This window comes from Aphis gossypii, chromosome 2 (genome assembly GCF_020184175.1).
Source record: "Aphis gossypii isolate Hap1 chromosome 2, ASM2018417v2, whole genome shotgun sequence".
Classification (NCBI taxonomy): domain Eukaryota; kingdom Metazoa; phylum Arthropoda; class Insecta; order Hemiptera; family Aphididae; genus Aphis; species Aphis gossypii.
The window spans coordinates 46,152,192-46,174,013 of NC_065531.1; the positions used below are offsets into that span (position 1 = coordinate 46,152,192).

The 21,822-nt window shown below is 29.4% G+C and overlaps 1 protein-coding gene across 4 annotated transcripts in view; it reads left to right on the forward strand.

The window, feature by feature from the left end:
- Positions 1 to 21,822, forward strand: part of LOC114119050 (serine/threonine-protein phosphatase 2B catalytic subunit 3-like) — a 59,102-nt gene that overhangs the window by 13,692 nt on the left and 23,588 nt on the right. The window contains exon 1 of one of the 4 annotated variants that reach the window (XM_050200027.1): positions 7,309 to 7,333. The exons of the other annotated variants lie outside the window; for them this stretch is intronic. Within the exon in view, the coding sequence (XP_050055984.1) occupies positions 7,324 to 7,333 (10 nt within the window). The 5' untranslated portion in view covers positions 7,309 to 7,323. Of the gene's footprint in view, positions 1 to 7,308; positions 7,334 to 21,822 lie in introns of those variants that run through there. 4 annotated transcript variants of the gene reach the window in all.

Sequence of the window (21,822 nt, forward strand, 5' to 3'; positions counted from 1 at the left end):
ATAATATTGCTTTATTTTGGTAAAAAATTTAATAAACAATCAAATTTTAAAGTATTAGTTCTTTTGGTATACCTTACCAAGACCATATATGAGGAGGGGTTTTAAGGGTTTAACCACCCCTCATATATTTTATAGTTAATAAATTTAATTTATATAAGTTATTTTATTATAATAATTTTCATAATAATGAAAATATTAGTTGATTTAACCCTATCCTCACCCCACCCCCGCAAATTTGTTCCAGCTACGGCCTTGTACCTAATATACAATTAAAAACATTTTTTTTAAAAATATTCAATATTCAAAAATCTTGGTAATTATATTTAGTATAATATAATATGTATCCAAAATTATTAAAATAATGAATTTAAACTAATAGAAATTTCCATTTCTAAATAAATATATCTAAAACTATTTAATGGTCGTCCGTATTATATTCAAAATTTTAAGCCTTAATTGCCTATTAAAAATTAAGAATGTATGAGTACAATAAAAATGTTTTTAGTTAATTATAGTATATTTTATATTTGACGTTTTTATCAACAACAAAAAAAAAAATACTTTTTTTTTATTAATTACTTTGTGTAGTACTATGGCAACACGAAAATACACATAATATAAAATATAACATAAGCTTTAAAGTATTTGAGTAAGGTAAAGATGTTTTGTATACTATATTTATTAATTTCGTGTTTAATAAGTATTAGAAAAAAATGTATTTGAATAATATTACTTTTGCAGTGCTATAGCTGGTTACAATTTGACTTACCTTGTCCTGTACATAATAAGTTGCGTGCTAAGAGTTTTTTTAACTACGTATTAAACTTTGCTTCTACATGATTTTTAAAATTAATCACGTGATTTTAAAACACCAACATAATTTTCCAGTTAGTTACTGGAGTGAATAATTTGATTCTAATTAAATGAATATTTTTTTTTACAAAAGTTTGTAGAATAATATTATAATATTATAATATTATAATTTTTTTTTTTGTTTTTCAATCCGGAGATTGGTTTTTAACAAATGTTTCACAATAAATGACTTCTCCATTTTTCTCTATCATTCGCCATATTTTTAAGCTCCCTGTAGGAAGTGACTCCTGCATCCTGCATTATTTGACTAATGTATTTCGTCCTAGGTCTTCCTCTTGATCTTGTACCCTCTATCATACCTTCGATTATTATACTATGCAGTTCGTCTCCATGCCTCAACGTGTGTCATATTATAATTATATTGATATTAGTACATTACAATTCAAAATTGATCTCTATTGACCTTTTATTAACTTCGATTTTTAACCGATCATAATACATGACAATGTAATTGTCTTAAATCGAAAAATATTGGCTCAAAAATGGAAGTGATTTGTGTGATAATTCATTACATCAACGAATCTTTTAAGTACCAACTTTTTCATACCGGTATTTTCTATTATCAACTTATTTTTTTAAAATTTATTAGAAAAAAACTCCTTTAATAAATTGTCCTTTTATACATAAAAACATTTACCTAAATGTCAACATTTATTTTTATTTTTACTCTCTTCGATTTTAAACAAATGTTTTGTTTATTTTAATATTTTGATTCTAGATACATTATAATGGACTTTTTGACAGTGTGATAGGCAAACATTTTATTGGCATAATGTTTTTTTCTAGTTCTTTTCGTTTTCGATCCATTTTGGATAAATTGAGTTAGATTTAATTACACTTGGTGCTAAAATGTCTAAATACATTTTTCTGGAAAAAAATTTTGCGGAAATGGATCCGAAGGAGAATGATTCCGAAAAGAAAGATTTCATAAGACACATGTCTTTTAAAAACAAAATTAGAAGAAAATAATAAAGAAACAAGAGAGAAAATTTAATTATTGTTTTTCTTAGCTATCTAGTTAACATAAAATAATTCTAAATGTAATTAAAAACTTCAGACTATATTATTATAGTATGTAATTTAATTTAATTTGATGATTTCTTTTAATATCTTAAAGTTTTTAATTTGTTTATAAAGTATGGTTGTGTATAATTGGTTTCGAGTAAAATTTAAAATATCTCATAATAATGAGTATAGTTATATAGACATTTTCATTCTACTTATAATAATTAATTTTAACTTTAATAAATCCTATTCGCTATACCTATAATGGAATTAATATATCTAAAATCACCGAATGGTATATTATGTAGGTTAGTCAAACGAGTTATTTAAACGTCTAATCTAATACTGGGTATATGGCCTTTTAAAATAATTGAACCCCCCACTTCTCTATTACCATAAAATCTACATTAAAGGATATTCGTACGAATTATACAATGATCAAGGTCATTGCCTATTCAACGTTCCTGATAGCTATTTTTGATTAGGCTTGTGACAAATAACAATAATATGTGAGTGTGATATACAAGCAAATGAATTAAGTAGTTGATGTTACAATATTATAACAGAAAGTTTTGATGGTATATCTGCAATTGTCTCGGACAAAGTTTAATTAAAGAAAATAATCTACTCGTATCAAATTTAATTCTTTATAATATACAATTATATATTATGAATAGCTATTTGAAAGGCACGGGGAAATACTTTTCTATAATAAATATTTTTCGATAAAAAAACATTATTTTATAGTAACTATAGGTATAAGTCATTAAAATGAATTTCTAAGCTCTTATATTATTATACTAGTACAAAAATCAAAAAATTTCTGCTAACCACGCCTAAATAAATTTTCACAAAATAATTTATGTAATATAATTTCGATGATAAAAAAGTTGTTAACTGTGTCATCGATTTCTCGTCATACAAATTACTGTAAATCCATGTATTGACATTATATATAGTATATTGTGTTATGTTATAATACACACCCTCTTCGTACATCTTGTTCTTGTACATTGAACATTTCGTTCAACATTTTTAAGTGCACGATAGCCTAAAGGCCATACATAGTTCATACATATAACATATTGTTAATACCTAGTTAATTGTTTAGTTTTGGTACAACATCATACATTATATTATTATTATATTGTGTATCGTGCCTATACATTATATTATTTAAATAAGGTTAGGGTCAAATAATATTATGTACTCTGAGAATACCATGTTAAGGCTATTACGTCATTTATCTGTTGAACGGATCGATCGTAACTGAGATATACCTACGTGTATGGTTAAATGTAAAGTATTCTCTGTATAACGTGTAGATAACGTATCCATGACTGTATGTGTAGTACGATGATCTATATGAATCTCCAGTTAGGTTACGGAATGAGAATGATGAATGTTGTAATGATTATAATATATACGGTCATATAAGAGAGGCCTATTTCTGTTTTTAATCCATCACAATTATGATAATAAAAAAAATCATCCGTGCCCAGCGACATGGTGCAAGTTTTCACTCTGAAATAGGTTAGGTGTTTTGATTTGTTTACACTAAATCTTGTACATTGAATGTAGTAACGACGACCTGTATTATACTGACTTCGTGTTATAATTTAATATACACACATATATATATATATATATATATATATATGGAATAAAAAAGTCCCAAAAATATTTAATATCTGTTATTATCTCAACACCATTCATCAATACAAATTCTTAATTTAAAATTTTTATCAAAGTCATCTGCGCAATATTTGGCGTGATCTATAACAATTTACTATAAGTTATACCTTAACTATTGTCAATTTTAATATTGTATTGTACATTATTATTTGTTGTATATAGGAATGTAAAATTATAATAATATACTGCGAATGAATAAATAAGATCTAAGAATATAATTTAAATTTACTAAAAATAAAAAACATATTATTTTTTATATGAAATGAATTATTTAATAACAAATTTCTATATAGTTGGAAGTGAAATGTGAAAGTATACAAGTTATTTTTCAATAAAATTGAAAAAAACATTTATTTATTCTTATTTGCTCACACAGTCACACAGTCCATGTTAGATTTACCAAATAATTTTAAGGTTTAAAAATAATTATTTAACGTTAAATTTTTACTTTGATCAGACAGCTTTACACTATATATTTATGCAATGTAAATACGTGCATAGTGACATGTTAAATATGGAGCACGTTATATAATAAATTTACAAACAAAAAGTTATAATTAATTATAGCTTGTATTATTTCATTGTATTTTAATATAAAAACTAGGTACGTTTAATAATATTATTGTTAAATACAACTATAATAATATTCTATAATACTGTTATATTTAAAAAGAAACTAACCTACTCTTGATATTAAAAGAAACATACTTTTTAAGTACAAAATTTTAGTGTACATTCAGTCGCTATACAGCATAATGTCTACATTATAACAAAAATTAATATCTCGCATGTTATTTCTGCAATTATTGTTTGCCACGTGCTAGTCTGTCAGGACTTTTTTCCCACGAATTAATCATTTTTGGTGCTTTTCAAGTATTATATATAATATGCTCCGTAAGTATACCATATTTTGTACAAGATACAGTTTTATTTACTATCTATATAGCTCCATTTATCATTGTAGGTTTATTTGTGTCAAATGCATGTAAGTATCGAACTTTATAGTGGTAATCATACCAAAAGTATTTACATTTAAAAAGTTTTTAAAATAATTTATTAATGTGTGTAATATAAGGTTTTTTTCGTTTCACCTTAATTAGTCATTTTAAAATGTATTTTTTTGTACGGATATCAGAACATTCACAACATTGGTCTGTATCCGTCATAATTTTGAAATTGCTTTTAAAACAATTTAAAAAATGGATATGAATTTATGGCATTAGCAAAAAAGTTTTAAACAATAGGTTTAATACCTTTCTCTTTGAGTTGGAATTTTATCTCATTAAAATTCTTCGATCAACTATTATTTTGAAAGTTATAAAATTCTAATAAGGTATTAGACTATTGAATATTGTCATGATATAAACGTTAATGTCGACTATTAGAATTATTGTTAATCATCAGTATAATACATTATGAAGTATAATATTACGCCCCGAGTCAATAGTTTTTTGGTCTCTCAAATACTCGTTTAAATATCACTATGATACAAATAATTTACAATTATTTGTTGGCTTTAAAGATTAAGTGCCCTTAATATGTTTCTACTTTAGATAATTTTAGACACCCATTAAATGCGATCGAATTTTAATTTAGAAATTGACATCTTAAATTTTTGACTAAAAACGCTTATAATAGATACACATCAAATATTTATCGTAGTGCTGTCGTATTAAAAAACCTAAAGCAATAGGTATCAAAGTAATTAGAAAAATGTAATGTTAACATTTTTATATAATATCTCGATTGAATTATTATTGATCGCGAGTCCATCGTGACATACGATAGGAAATTGATGAAATGTTATAATAGTAGCCAGTGGGATTGTATTTCCTCCTATATATATATATACATATATATATATGACTACATGGTAGTATAAAATATAGCTATAGTATAAATGTTTGCTTTGTCGTTCAATTCGAATGTTCGCAAATGGCATTATTTATTTTATCGGGGTTTCTCTGTTTAGTGTCCTCAAATCAATTAATTCTATCATGATTTTTGCTGTTATAATTATTAGCATTTTTCATATCTTGTCGTTTTGCTATACGATTAATACATACTTCACTGGTAAAATATAAAACAAATTTGGTACAATACATTTATTATAGACAACCACGGCCCGTATTCTCTTGACAAATCCTTTGGATGTATAAATTGTACAATGTACGTATTATATGATACGCTGTTACGCCAAATTTATGAAATTATTAACTCCGTTATTACGAATACGTGAAATCGGCAAAATATGATTGCCGATTTCATTAAATTGCTAATGTTACAAACTTTATATATAGGATACGCATCACACGAATTATTATATTGATACCATCATATTTACCCAATTTATATTATAGAACTATTGCCATCTGCACGTGATGATATTCCACGCGAGAAATCAAATGGGTAATAAGCCAAGTTTTCTTCTTCTTTCCTTCTCACTCACACATAGGATAAGATTCTAATACCGATTTCGTTTCAAGTATTTCAACCGTAAATATACCGTGAAGTAAACCACGCGATAACGTAATAATGTTTTTTTAAAAAATATCCCATTTAAAATGTGAGGCACTATAATTATTTATACTATGACCCGAGCTATGCGGAAACGGCACCGCTGTCGTTATATTATACTATTTGGCGACGTTAACACACACACACACATTTATTAATACAAACATTATAATAATATATTCATATATGCTTTACAACAAAACATCAAATAGGGTCCTTCAACGTCGCGCACGCGCCACCACGTGAGCCCGCTCCAAATACCTCATAGCACCCGCTGCTCCGTGCCTAGTAAAATTTACCTACTAAAGAGTTCTCCTTACCCGTGGTAGGTATGTAACCATATTATATTTATCACCATAATATTGTGTCATCGTCGTCGTGCTATGTTGTAAGAATATTTTTTGTATCTATTCATATCTACGAAGACGCGCTGTGTAGGTACCTGCACTTAAAATGAAAATAATGGTATAGAATTAACGATTTAGACAGTATATAATATAGTGTCTATGCGATTTTTTAGTTGTTCGATGAGGTGTGACTTGGGTTAGGCGAATTATCATGTACAGCGCCGACACTGCACACGCTGTATTATATTAATATTATTTAACGGTGACTTTATACCCGTGAAACCCGGGTGACCCGTGTACAATATTTATAATATAATAATAATATGTGGTTGTTATTCTCGTGCAGGCGGTTTATAGAGCTGCGAGAATAAAAAGAAAAACGGAAAGGGGGCGGCGGCGGGACTCGCGCGTGTAATCCCGGGTTGACCTCGTTCGTCGCGCTCGCGATTATCCGGCAAGTGGCCGATAAGTGGCAGTGTTGGTGGTGGTGGTGGTCGAAGGGTTGTTTTTTGCGGCTAGTCCGCTTCAAATTCCGACACGGAAACGAAATGAAAAAAATAAATAAAACGACAGCGATTATAATATAATACATATTATATTGCGTACTGCCGATTTCTGTTTATCGCGTGCCGCGCGACAGCCGTATAATATTACATTATTATAACGATCGACAGTCGAAATGTGTGTGCTGTATACGGTTCACTCGCTGCGGTGCCGGTCCGCTGAGATGACGCCGGCCGAGTGTGGCGCGTATAAAACGCTGTGTGTTGTAGTATAAACGCGAGCGCGCGCGCGTGAAGCTGACAATCGATACCGCGGCGGTAGTGCCAGTGGCGGCGGCGGCGGTAGTGGTGTGTGGCATCGGCGGCGGGCCGGGTCAACCGCCATGGCAACAGGTACGACCGAGTTCTCCCGAACGACACGCGACGACGAGCGTTTGGACCGCCACCAAGCGGACACCGTGGCTTAATGGATATTTCGCAAAGGCCGCCTGCCCCCCAGTATATAACATCCCCGGCTTTATAATAATATATACCTACGCATCATATATATACCCACACGTAGTTATATATATATATATATATACACATTTTGTGATCGGTTGAAGAGCATCAGCTTTTTCCACCCTATACAACATGTATATACGTATAGGTATTGATAATGCACCCACAATAAAGTCGGGCGACTAAAGTGCGTCGCCCTTCATTCTATTGAACTGAGTTTCTCGCATACATGTATATACGACATGACTTTATATTTTGTAATAACTTCTATTTGCAGTATATTTATTAAACACAATGTTGTAGTGTTGCGTTTATGTGTTTGACACGCACTTTTGCAAACGGTGGATCCTTTACATATAATCATACATTTTGGTATAAAATGCTCGATTTTACATTGTAGGAGCGCGATTCGAGGAAGGAAAAGACTTTCATAAGTCTGTATAGCCACCGCGATATTATTATTGTACCTACGCGATTATTCGTTCGATGCTTTGATACCTGACTTTTTAGATCACTTGATCTGATGCGATTACTTTTTTTTGAGAGTATGTACTTAGTGGAGTCTATTACAATGCAGATATGCATGGGATGAGTTCCGACTAGATCTTGTTAATTTTCCCAAGAAAAATCACATAAAACATTTATAGGTACCATATACTACTTACCGTTAAATATATTTTTAAAAACATTGTTCTTTCATTTAATGTTTCATAAATTGCTCTAAACCTAAAGGCTGAAAATAAATAAGCGATTGAAATCGGATGAATCATTTTAAATAACCTTGTTTACATAAAACAAAAAAAAAAGGTTCCGTTGTTTTTTCGATATTTCCGGGTGATTTAACCGATGTCGTGTAAAATATATGTACCGACTATACCGTTTTCCTGCAGGAGTATAAGTATAATATATTATAGCAGCTGGCATATACCGTTCTTCTCAGAAAGATTGAACGTCCTTATTTATTTTTCATGAGAAAAATCAATACAACGCACTAAATTTATTTTAACGTTGGAAATATATATACCATTATACCTATAGACAGCTGACGACTGTAATTTCGATTTACATAAACATTATATTATTTCCAGTGCATACACGAGAATCCGCCTCGTTATTCATACGCGTCATTATACCTAATACCTAATATCAATAATATTATAATTAATATACGAAGTTGAACAATATATCATTAAACGAATTTTTTCTCTCCATAATTTCGTTCGTTTAATGGTAATATATATTTTTTATAATATTAATAAATTACTAAAGTTTCAAAAGTGGTTGATATATTCTATTCTGACAACTAGTTATTAATAAACCCATAAATCAAATGCTGTTCATTTTCGAGTAAAATATAAAAAATTGTGGTTATTATTGCAATAATAATTACGCTTTCGTCGTATATATTTGTTGGACTTAATTTTCTAAAAGTTTTTTATAACAAGATTTATATTCAAAGTTAATTATTTTTATTAAAGATTTGAACATTAATACTCAAATATAATAATGAAAAAATTTGGTTTTCGATTATGGCATCATTAATTTTTTCTATAATTAATAAACGGGACTGGATCAAGGGGGTTAGGGGGAATATATCCATAGGCCGCAAATTGAAAGCTGCCACAATGTGTCGACTCGTATTTTTTTATTTATATAAAAATGGCATTAAATAAATAAAACATTATTATAATTTATAAATACTATACTACGATATAAAAATATAGGTACTATACTTATTTTAATTAATATTTATTAAAAATAACTAAATATGAATAAAAAAAAATGAATTGTATAGGGTGAAAAGGCCTTATCAAATGAAATAGCCCCCGTTATATTATGACCATAATCTGACCCAGTTAATAAGTAATAAACGTAGAAATAAATTATTATTTTATCACCTTAACTTGTCTATTAAAATTATATAATTTCACTAAAATACTGCAGAAAAGCATGAACAAATAAAACATTTCGTTTAGTCATTAATATTGTTTTGTTCTCGTAATCGGATATAAAAAGAGAATTACAAGAGATTATAATCTCGTGTTAACGGCATTGTGCTATTATTGTTTACCAAAGTCAATACTCAATAGCATTTTATAACTTTCAATCACCAGTTGCATACGACATACTTCTTCAAATACTGCAAAACGATTAAATATAACATAATTTATGAATAACTGAAATGCAATTGTTATTTTTTTCGATACATGTTATAAATTACTCCAATGTATAGAATGAAAATATTTATAATGGTTATTATTTATAATTACAGTTATTAAATTGGTAATTTTAAGACATGCTTAGAACTAAAAAGGTTACTTGTAACTTATAAAACTATATTATGATAATTAATACTAATATAATATTATAGTTATATTATACGAATAAAACTGAATAATAGAGATTAAAATACATTGAGGCAATAGTAAAAAATAAAAATATTAATATTAAATATGAATAAATTATGTTTTATCTTGACACGAAAGGAATTATTTTTAACAATAATAGGCACGTCCTTCGGCGTTATTACAGCTGTTTTAGATTATGGATAAGACAGTTTATAATATTAATATATTATACACATTATATAGAAATATAAAAACGGTACTTTAATATTAATTTTATACTTTAAAGAAACTTATTGAAAATATAATTTAAAATATAAATCGTGATCTACCCGATAAAATATACTCATAACGAATACGACGGTGACCGAGAGTCTACAGACCAACATAACTTTAATCATTATATATCATGTATGTAATATAAAGCATAGTGATATATTAAACAGGTTGCTTTTATTACTATTTTTTTTTTTTTTACAATTAATTTTCTCATATATTTATATAATATTTCGTACATGATAATAATTTGAATTACGTTAAAATCATTACTCTCCATAGTGATAATAACTAACGATATTATACGAGTACTAAATAAACAAAAATAAACCGTTCAATAATTTGAAAGTCGTGTCAAAAACGCCTTCCTACAGAGATCGAAACACGTCTATATTATCATTCCGCGCTCGATCTCTGCATCGTGCACGCGTTTATCACTGCAGTTGTATTATATCGTAACATCGTATTTATTTTTATTATTATTACGTTCCTCAACTGTTTATATTGTTATATATATGATTATTACATCATTTTCAATCTATTGCCAATGCATTTCTCCACGTGTGTACGATAATCGACGTCGTACGCTGTTTTATCGGCGCAGCAGGGCGGCAATCGCGTTTCGCGCGCGCGCGCGCCCGCGCACATAATATTTTATTTAGTAAATTTATAATAGGTGAACGTTGCCCCGCCGCGTCCTAAAATTCGAATTGCAACCATCGTGTCGTAATGTAGACCGCCCATGAAGCTCAAAAATTTACCAACACCTATCAAATTTTATGTTCAAATTAAATTTTAGTGTGTAGAGTGGATACATTTTATATAATTATTATGTTCCCATGACACGAAGCCGGCGGAATAAAATATGTGACTTGCTGCACGGAAGCTTTCGTTCACTTAGTATAGCGCAATACATATAGGTGAATTAATAGTCGGTATAATTGAATTACGTTTTCTGCATCAAATTATGTTTGTAGTTGGCAGTATGCAAATTATATTTTTTAAACTTGGGTAAAACTATTAAAAATTGAGATCAACCGTTTTAGAACTTTATATAACTTGCAGAGAAATATGGCTTTGTTCAATCATGCTTAAAATGTATTCAACCCTCACGATACATCCAAGTCTTAGGAAACTAAAACCGTATACAATATTATATCATCTCGCCTTGCAGCAATAAGCTTTGGGGTTCTATGCGTATTATCTATATACATATAATATATATATCCGTTTATGAGATGTGAACTAATTCACAATAATAACAAAGACAATACTAATATAACATGACACTCTGCTGGTAATATGTTTTGATTCGGTCGGCATCTAGTGAAGGACTACCGCCGTGTGCTTGTCATGTAATCATTAAATATAATTAATATTAAAAGCAACGTGATCAATAAAGTCTTGGCTTTGATCACGTTGACATTTAATTCCTCGTTTAAAACCTAAGACTGCAGCAGTACATTACCCACAAAAGTGAAATCCCATGGCCCAGATTCGGTGAAATTTTTATATTTTTTATAATAATATATAAAACGTCATTATGCACATATCATACAGTCCTTTATAGGAAAACTTGATTTTTGGATGTAAAAGTTTTGAAGAGCTCGTATGGTACAATTGTGTATTCACAAATTCGGGGACTAAAATTATAGGTAGCATACTTGGTGTAATATAAAATGTTGAATTTGTATTGACTATTATAAAAATTGTATTATTTATTTATTTTTTTTATTATATATTTTATTCTGAAATTTTATTTTATAGTTATTGTAAACGAATCTGAAGTCTTTATATTTATTAAAATACTTAAGATGTGGAGTAAAATATTCCTTCAACTGTAAACTATTGATGATTTTTTTTTTAAAAATAAACATATTGATCATAATATTGGAACGTGTTACTTTCTAGTTTTAACTTTTAAATAATACAATAACGCATTGGCTTATAGTATATAACAGTTATGTTATGGCGCTATCCTATATTATACGAAGTGAACGAAGTTATACCTTGCAACTACCATTGCCCAATGTAGTGTATAGGAATCGGCTGACCAAACAGCTTTTTTATTTATTTAAATTAGATATTTAGCCGTTGGTCTTGAACAACTTCTATGCATTAATAACGATAATATAATAAATGCGCAGGCACGTCCTTTTGTGGCCCGCGGGTACTACCGGTTTTTTTTTTCGTATGTGTGTATATGAGAACATTGAAAACTGTGAACTACAAAATGTTACTCGTCAATTTTAGTGCTATAAAATGTTGTGTACACAATATGTTTAATATAATTAAAAACATACTACTCGTTCAAAAGTCAAACATGAGAACAAATTACTTTCAAAATATATCTGTATACTATATAGGTATGTTCGTATTTACGGTTGTCATTCACCATAGTCATTAGTCATTACCGATTTTACAAACGGTTTAAACATATATTAAAATAACTGTATACAAAATTTAAGTATATATATTTTTAGGGGCAGCTCATTCATCATTTCTGCCCAAACCCCTAATTTTTAACGGAAAAAAATAATTTTGAAATTATACCCACTATCAAATCAATAATTTTACCATTTATTTCAAAAGCTATAGCTTAAAAATGTAAATTAACAATTTATTCGTATATTTACAATTTTAAATAACTATGATAAATCTTTGTAATTTACAATTTTGACTAAAGCTGTGTAATAATTAGCTATTTTTTTATTTTTGTCACATCAATAACAGAATGTGCAATATATATACAGACATTATAATAATACGGTTGTTATCAATATACGTATACTCCCATAAAAATAATTTTCAAAATATCACTAGTCACTACTGGTTATAATATTAAAGGTAGACCAAAAACTCCTATAATAGCATTTCAATATCCGATTCATATCTATATAATATGGTAGAGAACACGTATACGCTCATCTGCAGTATATTATTCTGCAACTACTTAGACCAATCAATTCCAAAATTAACTGAATGCGTTAGTTAACTTAAATAATAAAAACAAATTCTAAAACTCCAAGTGGTTTAAATTTTAATTTCAAATCGTATAATTGATGTCCGTATATTTACTACAATTACAAAATGTGTGTGTGTGTGTAATAAAACGATTATAATTTATAACAATTAACTATTATATACAATTATTATTATACGATTATGATTATTTCACCGGACACGGTATACTTCAGAAATACAAAAGTATAACAATAATATAAGCTAACAATAAACGAACAAGTTGCATACGTATCAATTACGTACAACATCGTTGTACTTACATAGCTATATAATATACTATTATTAGTCGTAATTGTAATGCATAATCAGTAGGCACTATTACTAATTTATCCACATTTGTTATATATTTAGTGAAGTGTAATTTTTCAATGTGTACGGTGTACAAATTATACTCTTCTAACGAGGTAGCGGTGTTTTTAAAAAATATTTTTCTTGAATTTAAACACACAATTTAGTAAATATATTTTACTATTATTGTCATTGTATTACTTCCAAGAAAAGTAAAAATTAATGCTACTTAAATATTTTTGAGTTATTATATATTAATACCCCTTTTATAATCATTTGATGTATGTGACTTAAATGAAAATGTTATAAAAATGCTCGTATGTAATGTTTTTAATACTACACATTTTATTATTATGTTGGTAATATGACGTATTACATATATTATTATACATTATGTTTATTGTATATGGTCTCGCATTATAAAAACATATCAAAGAGTCGAATATTGTATTATAATTTATTAACATTTCGCTTTTTAATGGTTTGGCAAACAATAAATATATAAATATTTTTATAATCGAGGTATATAATGAATGTCGTATTTCCTTCTTTTTTTTAAAAAAAAAAAAGAGAAATTTTGTTCATTAGAACATAGTTGTTAAAACACTCTACGTTAGTTTTAATCACTGCAGAACATTTTGTTTAACTACAAGTGCTGTTTAATTTGATTCATAGAAGAGCTATGTGCGATTGCAGTCTACTATGTCACTCGCTAAATTAATTTAAATAACGTGATTGTAATAATAAATGTTTGGATTTATATTTAGGTACACTAGCTCTTAATTAAATAAATATACTAAGATAACGAATAATATATCTAATTCTTATTCCACTGCCCACGGGATCATTAAAAATTGTTTCTTTAATTGTTTAATATACAGAACTAAATTCTTGAGTAATATTATTAACATTCTTTGTCAAGTTATTTTCAAACAATTTCCATCATCCCCTTATAATATCCTTTTCGTCTGAATACAATGATCAAACGATTTCATTATTTTGTAGGTACGCCTGCCGATTACTAGGTACCTATATATAATATTATATTATGCAAAAGTTTTAATCAAATACGTTTTTCTATGTGACAACATACAATTGTTTTTACCAATAAGCTTTTTAATTTATTTTTATTTTTAATGCGCGTAGCCACATGGTATATTTGATTTTAATATTTTGTAAGCAGTAATCCATTCGAATTTAAAAATAATAATAATAATTAATACGATTTTACTTTCTTGCAATGAGTTATGCATTAAATACATTTTCCGAGAAATAACTAATTTGACCGTTTTTGATGTAAACATTTAAGTAACGTATTGTATTTTTATCCACCATAGCTTTTGATGTTTTTCAATTGTTGTATATAAGTACTTATATTATTTTTATTGTTATTATATTTGTACTTGAAAATTCAAAGCTGTGTATTTTATCAATTATAATTTGTAATATGCTATCTATATCTATCTATATTTGAAAGTGTATAAGGCTTTCGTTTTTTAGTTAGTCTCTCAAAAGTGACAAGGGTGAATTATTAGTCTTGATGATTATAAATGAACCAGAATTGGTTCTTTAGATTAATATTTTATTGAAGTGTAGTATATAATATTTATATATATATATATACATTCTTCCTTGTGTAAAAAGGGATTTGAAGAGGTTAATTTGGTGAGAGGCAAAAATACTACAATACGGTATTGTGCATTTGTAGATATTTACTCAAATTAGGTATTCAAAAATTAATTTTAAATTATTTAGGTATTTACAATTCTTCATAAATTATTTACTAATGTCTCAAGTGACTTCTTGTTTTTTACTCCTTACCTACTATATTTATGATATAAAAAAAATAGTAATGTACCTAAATATATCAACCCAATAGAATTTTTTTGTTACTCTATAAAAATATTTAATATATAAAACTTATAGTAGATATTATATATTATTTATATATATAGTAATAGAAGAAGACTACTACTCATATACGGGATGAGTTTACTGTTATATTCTATATGATATCCTCATTTCTCCACCATTTTTGTAACATGAATTTCTGCTGACATCTGGCTACATATTATATGTAATATGTATACATTATACGTACATAATATTATACAATCGTTTGAAATACAATGCCATATTAGAGAGTTACCCTCGAGTCAGTTCAGGAATAATAGATAGTCGACGGAAGAAACGACGACGAATCACTTCCTCAGGAAAAAAAGTGTTTGTTTAAGCTTGCGAATCGTATTTCAGCTCATAATAAACTCATATGCGTATACTATAATATAGTATGTATAGATTTTATGTATATATATTATAAATTATAATATATATATTACCTCTTTCAAGCGCATGGCCCGTTGTACTTTGCAGCGCACTCGTCCATCCTTTAGTGAATGTAAATATATATACAGAATGATTCCCGAGCATTATTCTCTATTATTTTCTTCAATAATTTCGTTATTCAAAATCTGACTTATGAAATTTTTAAATCCTTTAAATTGTTTGTATTACTATCATCCTATAGAGATACAAACTTCAATTTTTTTTAATGAAAACCGCCGTTGTGTATATAGTAAATTATTTACTAAGTAATTTTTCCGAAAACGATAACTGTCCAAATTAAAATTCGAACGAATAGTTTTTGAATAACTTAACATTGTGTACTACTGCAGATAATAAGGATAGTGATTATAGAAAATTTATATTAATTTATCAACTTTCAAAATATTTGTAAAAAATATGCCCGCGCAAAGACGAAGCACTATAATTATAATACTTGTGGTTGTCGTTTGAAAAACAAAAATTTATAATATCTTAACCGGGGTCACTTAATAAACAGTAGGTACAAAACACCTCATTAATTTCAACGAATTCATTATTAAATAAAAGAAAAAAAAATGGAGGTAGGAGGGGGTTGAACTTATTCAGCGAATCACCCTGTATGCACAATAACAGTATCGGTGGCGACGGCGGGCGGGCGTCTACTTGACGGTCACCAATGTACACTCACACACACGTAAAACATACACGTTCATTCACGTGCCCAAAACACACGAATATCATACACACGCGCAACGGCGTACAATCGGGTGCTCACAGGACGAGTGTGCGTGCGGCGCGCACGCGCACAAGGGACTCGGGCCGGCCCGGCTTGTTATATTAGCGAAAACAGAAATGGCCCGACAGCCAGGCGCCCACTCTCGCAGTCTCTAATTTCAATATGTTTTTTTCTCTCTTACTTCGCATTTTTCATCTGTCTCCCTCTCCCGATCCAACCATGCATTATACTTATATAATATATATATATATATATATATATCATATACGTATTACTACGCCGCGTGTACCGCACAAATCCCGTGCCAACGCGACGTGCGCGCACACATTATAATAATGATGACATATATTTTTGTGCCTATATAATATGTAACTATATATATATTGTACTGCAGGGTAGCTCACCTTCGCCGCGCCACTCGATCCGATCGTGAATTTATTGTTTTTTATCAAATCAATCTGGTCGACTATATATAATATCGCTGGCCCAAACTACTCACACCCCTTCCTCGAAAAAACGTTCTATCGTATGTGTGTACAATAATATATAATATATATGCCATTGTCAAAAAGGGCTGAACGAAATGGCGTATTTTTCGGCGCACGTTTACGTTTCAATGATATTTATATATTTATTTATTTAATAATAATAATATTATATAGTACCGAAACACGCCGCGGCAGCGATAAAACGTTGTATTAATACGCATATACATGGCTCGCTCGCAACCCCTATATATGTATATACGAATAAACTATATATTAAAGCAGCAGCTGCAGTGCTTTTACAGTGTATACTCTTATTCACTGCAAAAGCTGTACAAAGTACTTAATTATACATTCGAGTACGCGAATTATTGCGAGTAACGTTGAGCTTACCCACCCGCCGCCCCAAATGTGGAACACGATCAAGGCGACTTCTGTATTATATATTCACTATATAGCTATAGTGCTACCTATGTATATATAGGTGGTAGTTATACTAGTTGTATATAATATATATATTATAAAAGCAGCCCAAACGTCCTAAATAAACTATTTTGTGAAGGAGCTCTTTCTCCGCCGCCGCCCACGGCGGTGCACGTTAATTTTGTTCGAACTTTGGTGAATAATTGATATGTGACGGCCATGTTTACGACCAACAGGTTTGTGTGTTTATGAATACAAAGTATATTGTAAATAATTGATAAAATAAAAATAACACGGTTTTTATAATATTATTATGAGACTTACGCGCTCTACACACTGTGGTTAGTATACTCCCCGGGTTATTAGCGAAACGAGTGTATATAAATTCAGTATAGTGAGTTTTTATTTATTTTCGCGTGTGGGTGTTGTTGTTGACCCATTTGCGAAAACCGAGGAAACGCGTGAAGCGTTGTTTGGTAAAATGTTTTACGATTCTTTTTTATAACAAGTTTGCTTTAGTCATGTTTTATACAATTTGTTCTCGAAATGAGATACGAATGAAATAAAAGTTGCGCCGAGTTCTCGCGTTAGTATAATATAGTTTCCAAACTAATTTGTATGTATTCGTTTTCTTCAGAATTCATAAGAGACTTACTTAGGACATTTAGGTATGATAATACTCATTATATATGACTCAACAGTAGTCTTATTACTTGTATAACATTATACAATGCATATTCGGCCTAAAATTGTAACCAAATAATTAATTGGTAGGTACATCATAGGAATTTTCTTTTTATAATTTTCTTATTCTTTATAATAAAACAAATTTGAGTAATGAATAATGCGTCCTACTATTGGTAGTTATAAATATATAAATTATAAGTATTTTACTTAACAAATAGCCTAAATCATTATATTTTTTATTGCTAAGATAATCTGTTTTTGTTTTTAATGTAGAAATTATAAAATATTGACGAACATAGGTATTGTGCCATGATGTGAGGAGAGGGTGGTTAAACGATTAGAGGGTTGGATAAATTAACGGTTACCATCGCCACCGGTGGCTAGGGTTATTGCCTCTAGGGAGAAAGGGAGAATGGTTAATAGTATAATGTAGGTACCTACCAACAGAGTAAACCTATGTATATGTTTATATATAAACAGAATGGTTATATTTCTGCCAACGTGATGCTGTGGTATTTATGGGGGGACGGGGGGGGGGGAGTGCGATTAACGCAGGCAAATAAATTAAATTTGTTAAATTATGTGTGTGATCGATACCCAGTGTGTATTGTGGTGTACGGGCGCATATCGTTATTATTCCGTCCACAGGCCGCCTCTGTTATGGCCGCTAGTAATAAATAAAATATTAAGCATTACAATATATTATAACGTTGACGCAGACACACAAATGGGGGAAAGTGTTCTCTCCACCGTGAAAGATAGCCCTTAGTCGGTGGTAGTGGTGTTGGTATAGAGATAGGTTGCGGTTTTCCCCTATATTCATTACTATAAAGAATATTTTAAATTAAAATAAAACATTATAATTTATTACTGGAACTCGAATAAAATAATTGATGTTGTATTGCAAATTACTTAAAAAAAATTGTTCATACAGAGCATATGAATGTAACTACGTAAATAAAAATGTTAGATCAAAAGAAAAAAAAAATAAATATTTTTTTAAATCTCTAAAAAAAAATGATTGTTTTACTTACAAGTATTTACCTACTACTGTACATTATAATAACTAAATTATTAATTTATATTATAATAAGTTCATTATATAGGTATACACGGTTTTTCTTGTTAAATTATTAGATTTTATTTTTCCCGTATTCTTTTTCTGGGTATTAATTTTTCGGACATGATCTCCTTGTTATTTTCGCCATTTTGGTTCATAAAGGTAGTTTTATTATTGTTTATGGCTGAACTCTTATCGACGACTTTAAACTATTATTAAGGCACTGAATATTTCCGTTTTTGATTCTGAAATTCGTTCACCATCTAATCGATTAAATGGTTCGCGCTCACTCACCATAATATAATATGTTGTAATATTACAAATTATAATACAATAATAATTGTAATAATACCTACAATATTATATCGTTTTCGTATTATTATAATACATTTCTCAAATAAACGATATATTTTAATACATAAACGTTTACTAAGTTCACAACTTGTAATATCTATGTTATATGTATGAATACGTTACAAAAGCCACTAACAAACGAGGCACAGTGTCTGACGCCGACCCAACGTCTTTGTGAGCGAATGACTAAGTGAGGGTAAAGTGCAGCAGACTTTTGTGCGAAAAAGGGTTTACGGACATGGTGAGCGTGTACATTCAGCGTTAAGTCGGAAAGGCCTCGTGATGTGTATTTGTGTGTGTATATTTATAATATATATATACCAAGATATACCGATTACACTGCGGGTTGACGTACACACAAAAACGTATATATTCCGTTCTCGCGATGTATAATATTATACTGGCAGAACGCTCGCTTTCACATATATAATATAGAAATACATAAAAAGAAAAATTAGCTATATATACCATACAGTTAAAATGATGATGATGTATGTGTATAAGAGAGAACGATCGGTTAATATAATATAATATTGTGATAGTTATATAGGTATAAACGGTAATATACTAGTATACACATTACACATGCGTCTTGTTTTCTCATATTCATCCACCTCCTCTACGGCGTGAGCCAAATTGTTTCAATATTTGAAAATTTGAAGACAATAATAAATCGTCATCGCGTTTTTTCAGCGTGAACCAAAAACTAACTATTCTTCACGTTTCGCACGAAAACCCCGAATGTACAGTCGTAAATTTGACATTTTTCCAGACGCGAGAAAATTAAAAAAAAAAAATCACTTCTGTAGGTTAGTATAAAGTTCTACACTCCTCCTTATAAAAGTAACGACGACGAGATGAATCCAGGTCAACTTTTTTTCATATGGGTCACCCATACCTTTACGATCACATTTACAGAACGGAACACTGCAGCATATTTTCCAATTTGATAACTACTATTTCTACACTATTTATTTTTGGATTTACTTCAAAATTATTATTATATTTCATAGACATAATATGATATATTAAATTATAACTAAATATCGTATAAAATTCTATATGAATAATATACAAATCATATTGACCCATTATTCAAGAATTATTTTGCATAATATCATATTGGTATTATTTATTTAAGTTTAGTCTCTACAGTACAGCCATTCCGTATTTGATTGACGATTTATGTAGACAAGACTAGCTGACTAAAACAACACTGCAATAATGTTTTTATTGGATCATTGCACATATTTTTCTCTCTCGACATTATTCATATACGTATAATCCGTTTTGTTCGTGTCCAACAAAACGGTTAATGAAATCTGTCGTTTTACTATGTATATGCGTGAGAGTAAATCCGCATTTATACAACATCCGACTCGGGTAAAAATAAATTCTGTTATTAATTTGGCTTGTGATCGTGCGAAACGAATGATTAACGACCCCCGCTGCCTCACCGGTGATTGGTCACAATAGCAGTCTCTGCCGCTGCATATCCACACCAAACTTCAAAGAAGTCTCTTCTCGCCGTTTACCTTTGTACTTTTCGTACTTTTTGTGTGTGTTCATTTATATATTCGACTTGTGTGCGGACGTAAATATATCCGTATATTATATATATATATATGTGTATACATAGCACATCAAAATAATTTTTGTTTACTGAGTACCCACTATGATATTTGTTTCATAATAATAATATGTAATATATAATGATTTAAATATGTATTTCATCTATATTAAATACTTGGCCGTCGCTAAAATAACGGTTGTTGTATATTTCTGCAGTACTCAATAGGCAATTAAATTGCTTGAAGATACGTTATTATATCTTTGTATATTTTTATCAAATCATTTCGTTACGCGTTTCTCTTCGACTGCTGTAGTAATAAGTCGGTTATTGCACTTTTTGTGATTCGATCGCTGTACAAAATATTTATACGGCTTTCGGTCGTCCTCCCAAATATAGTGTTATTTAGTGACGGTAATAAAAAAGTTCGTCAGGAAAAACCACGTTTTCGCTTACAGTGATAAAAACGTTTTTCTTGTGTATGTTATAATAGTCTTTCCGCTCGGTACTGCAGGGTTAAATGCATCACTCTTGATTACGATCACAGTGTCTGTGTTGTATAGAAAATGCCACTAGAAAATAAATCGATGGTTTAAACGTGGGTGTATATATTGCTGAATAAATTACTCATAAACGACGCCGATATTATAAACGCAAACTGTATAAAATGTTGATACATCAACTGTTATACCTATACGCGAGGTCTATTCGAATAACATATATAAATTATTTATCGATTTATATTTGTTCACGTTTTGAACTCGTTTGTGACTTAATACGCTGTATTTCGCATTTCGAATGACGCCGT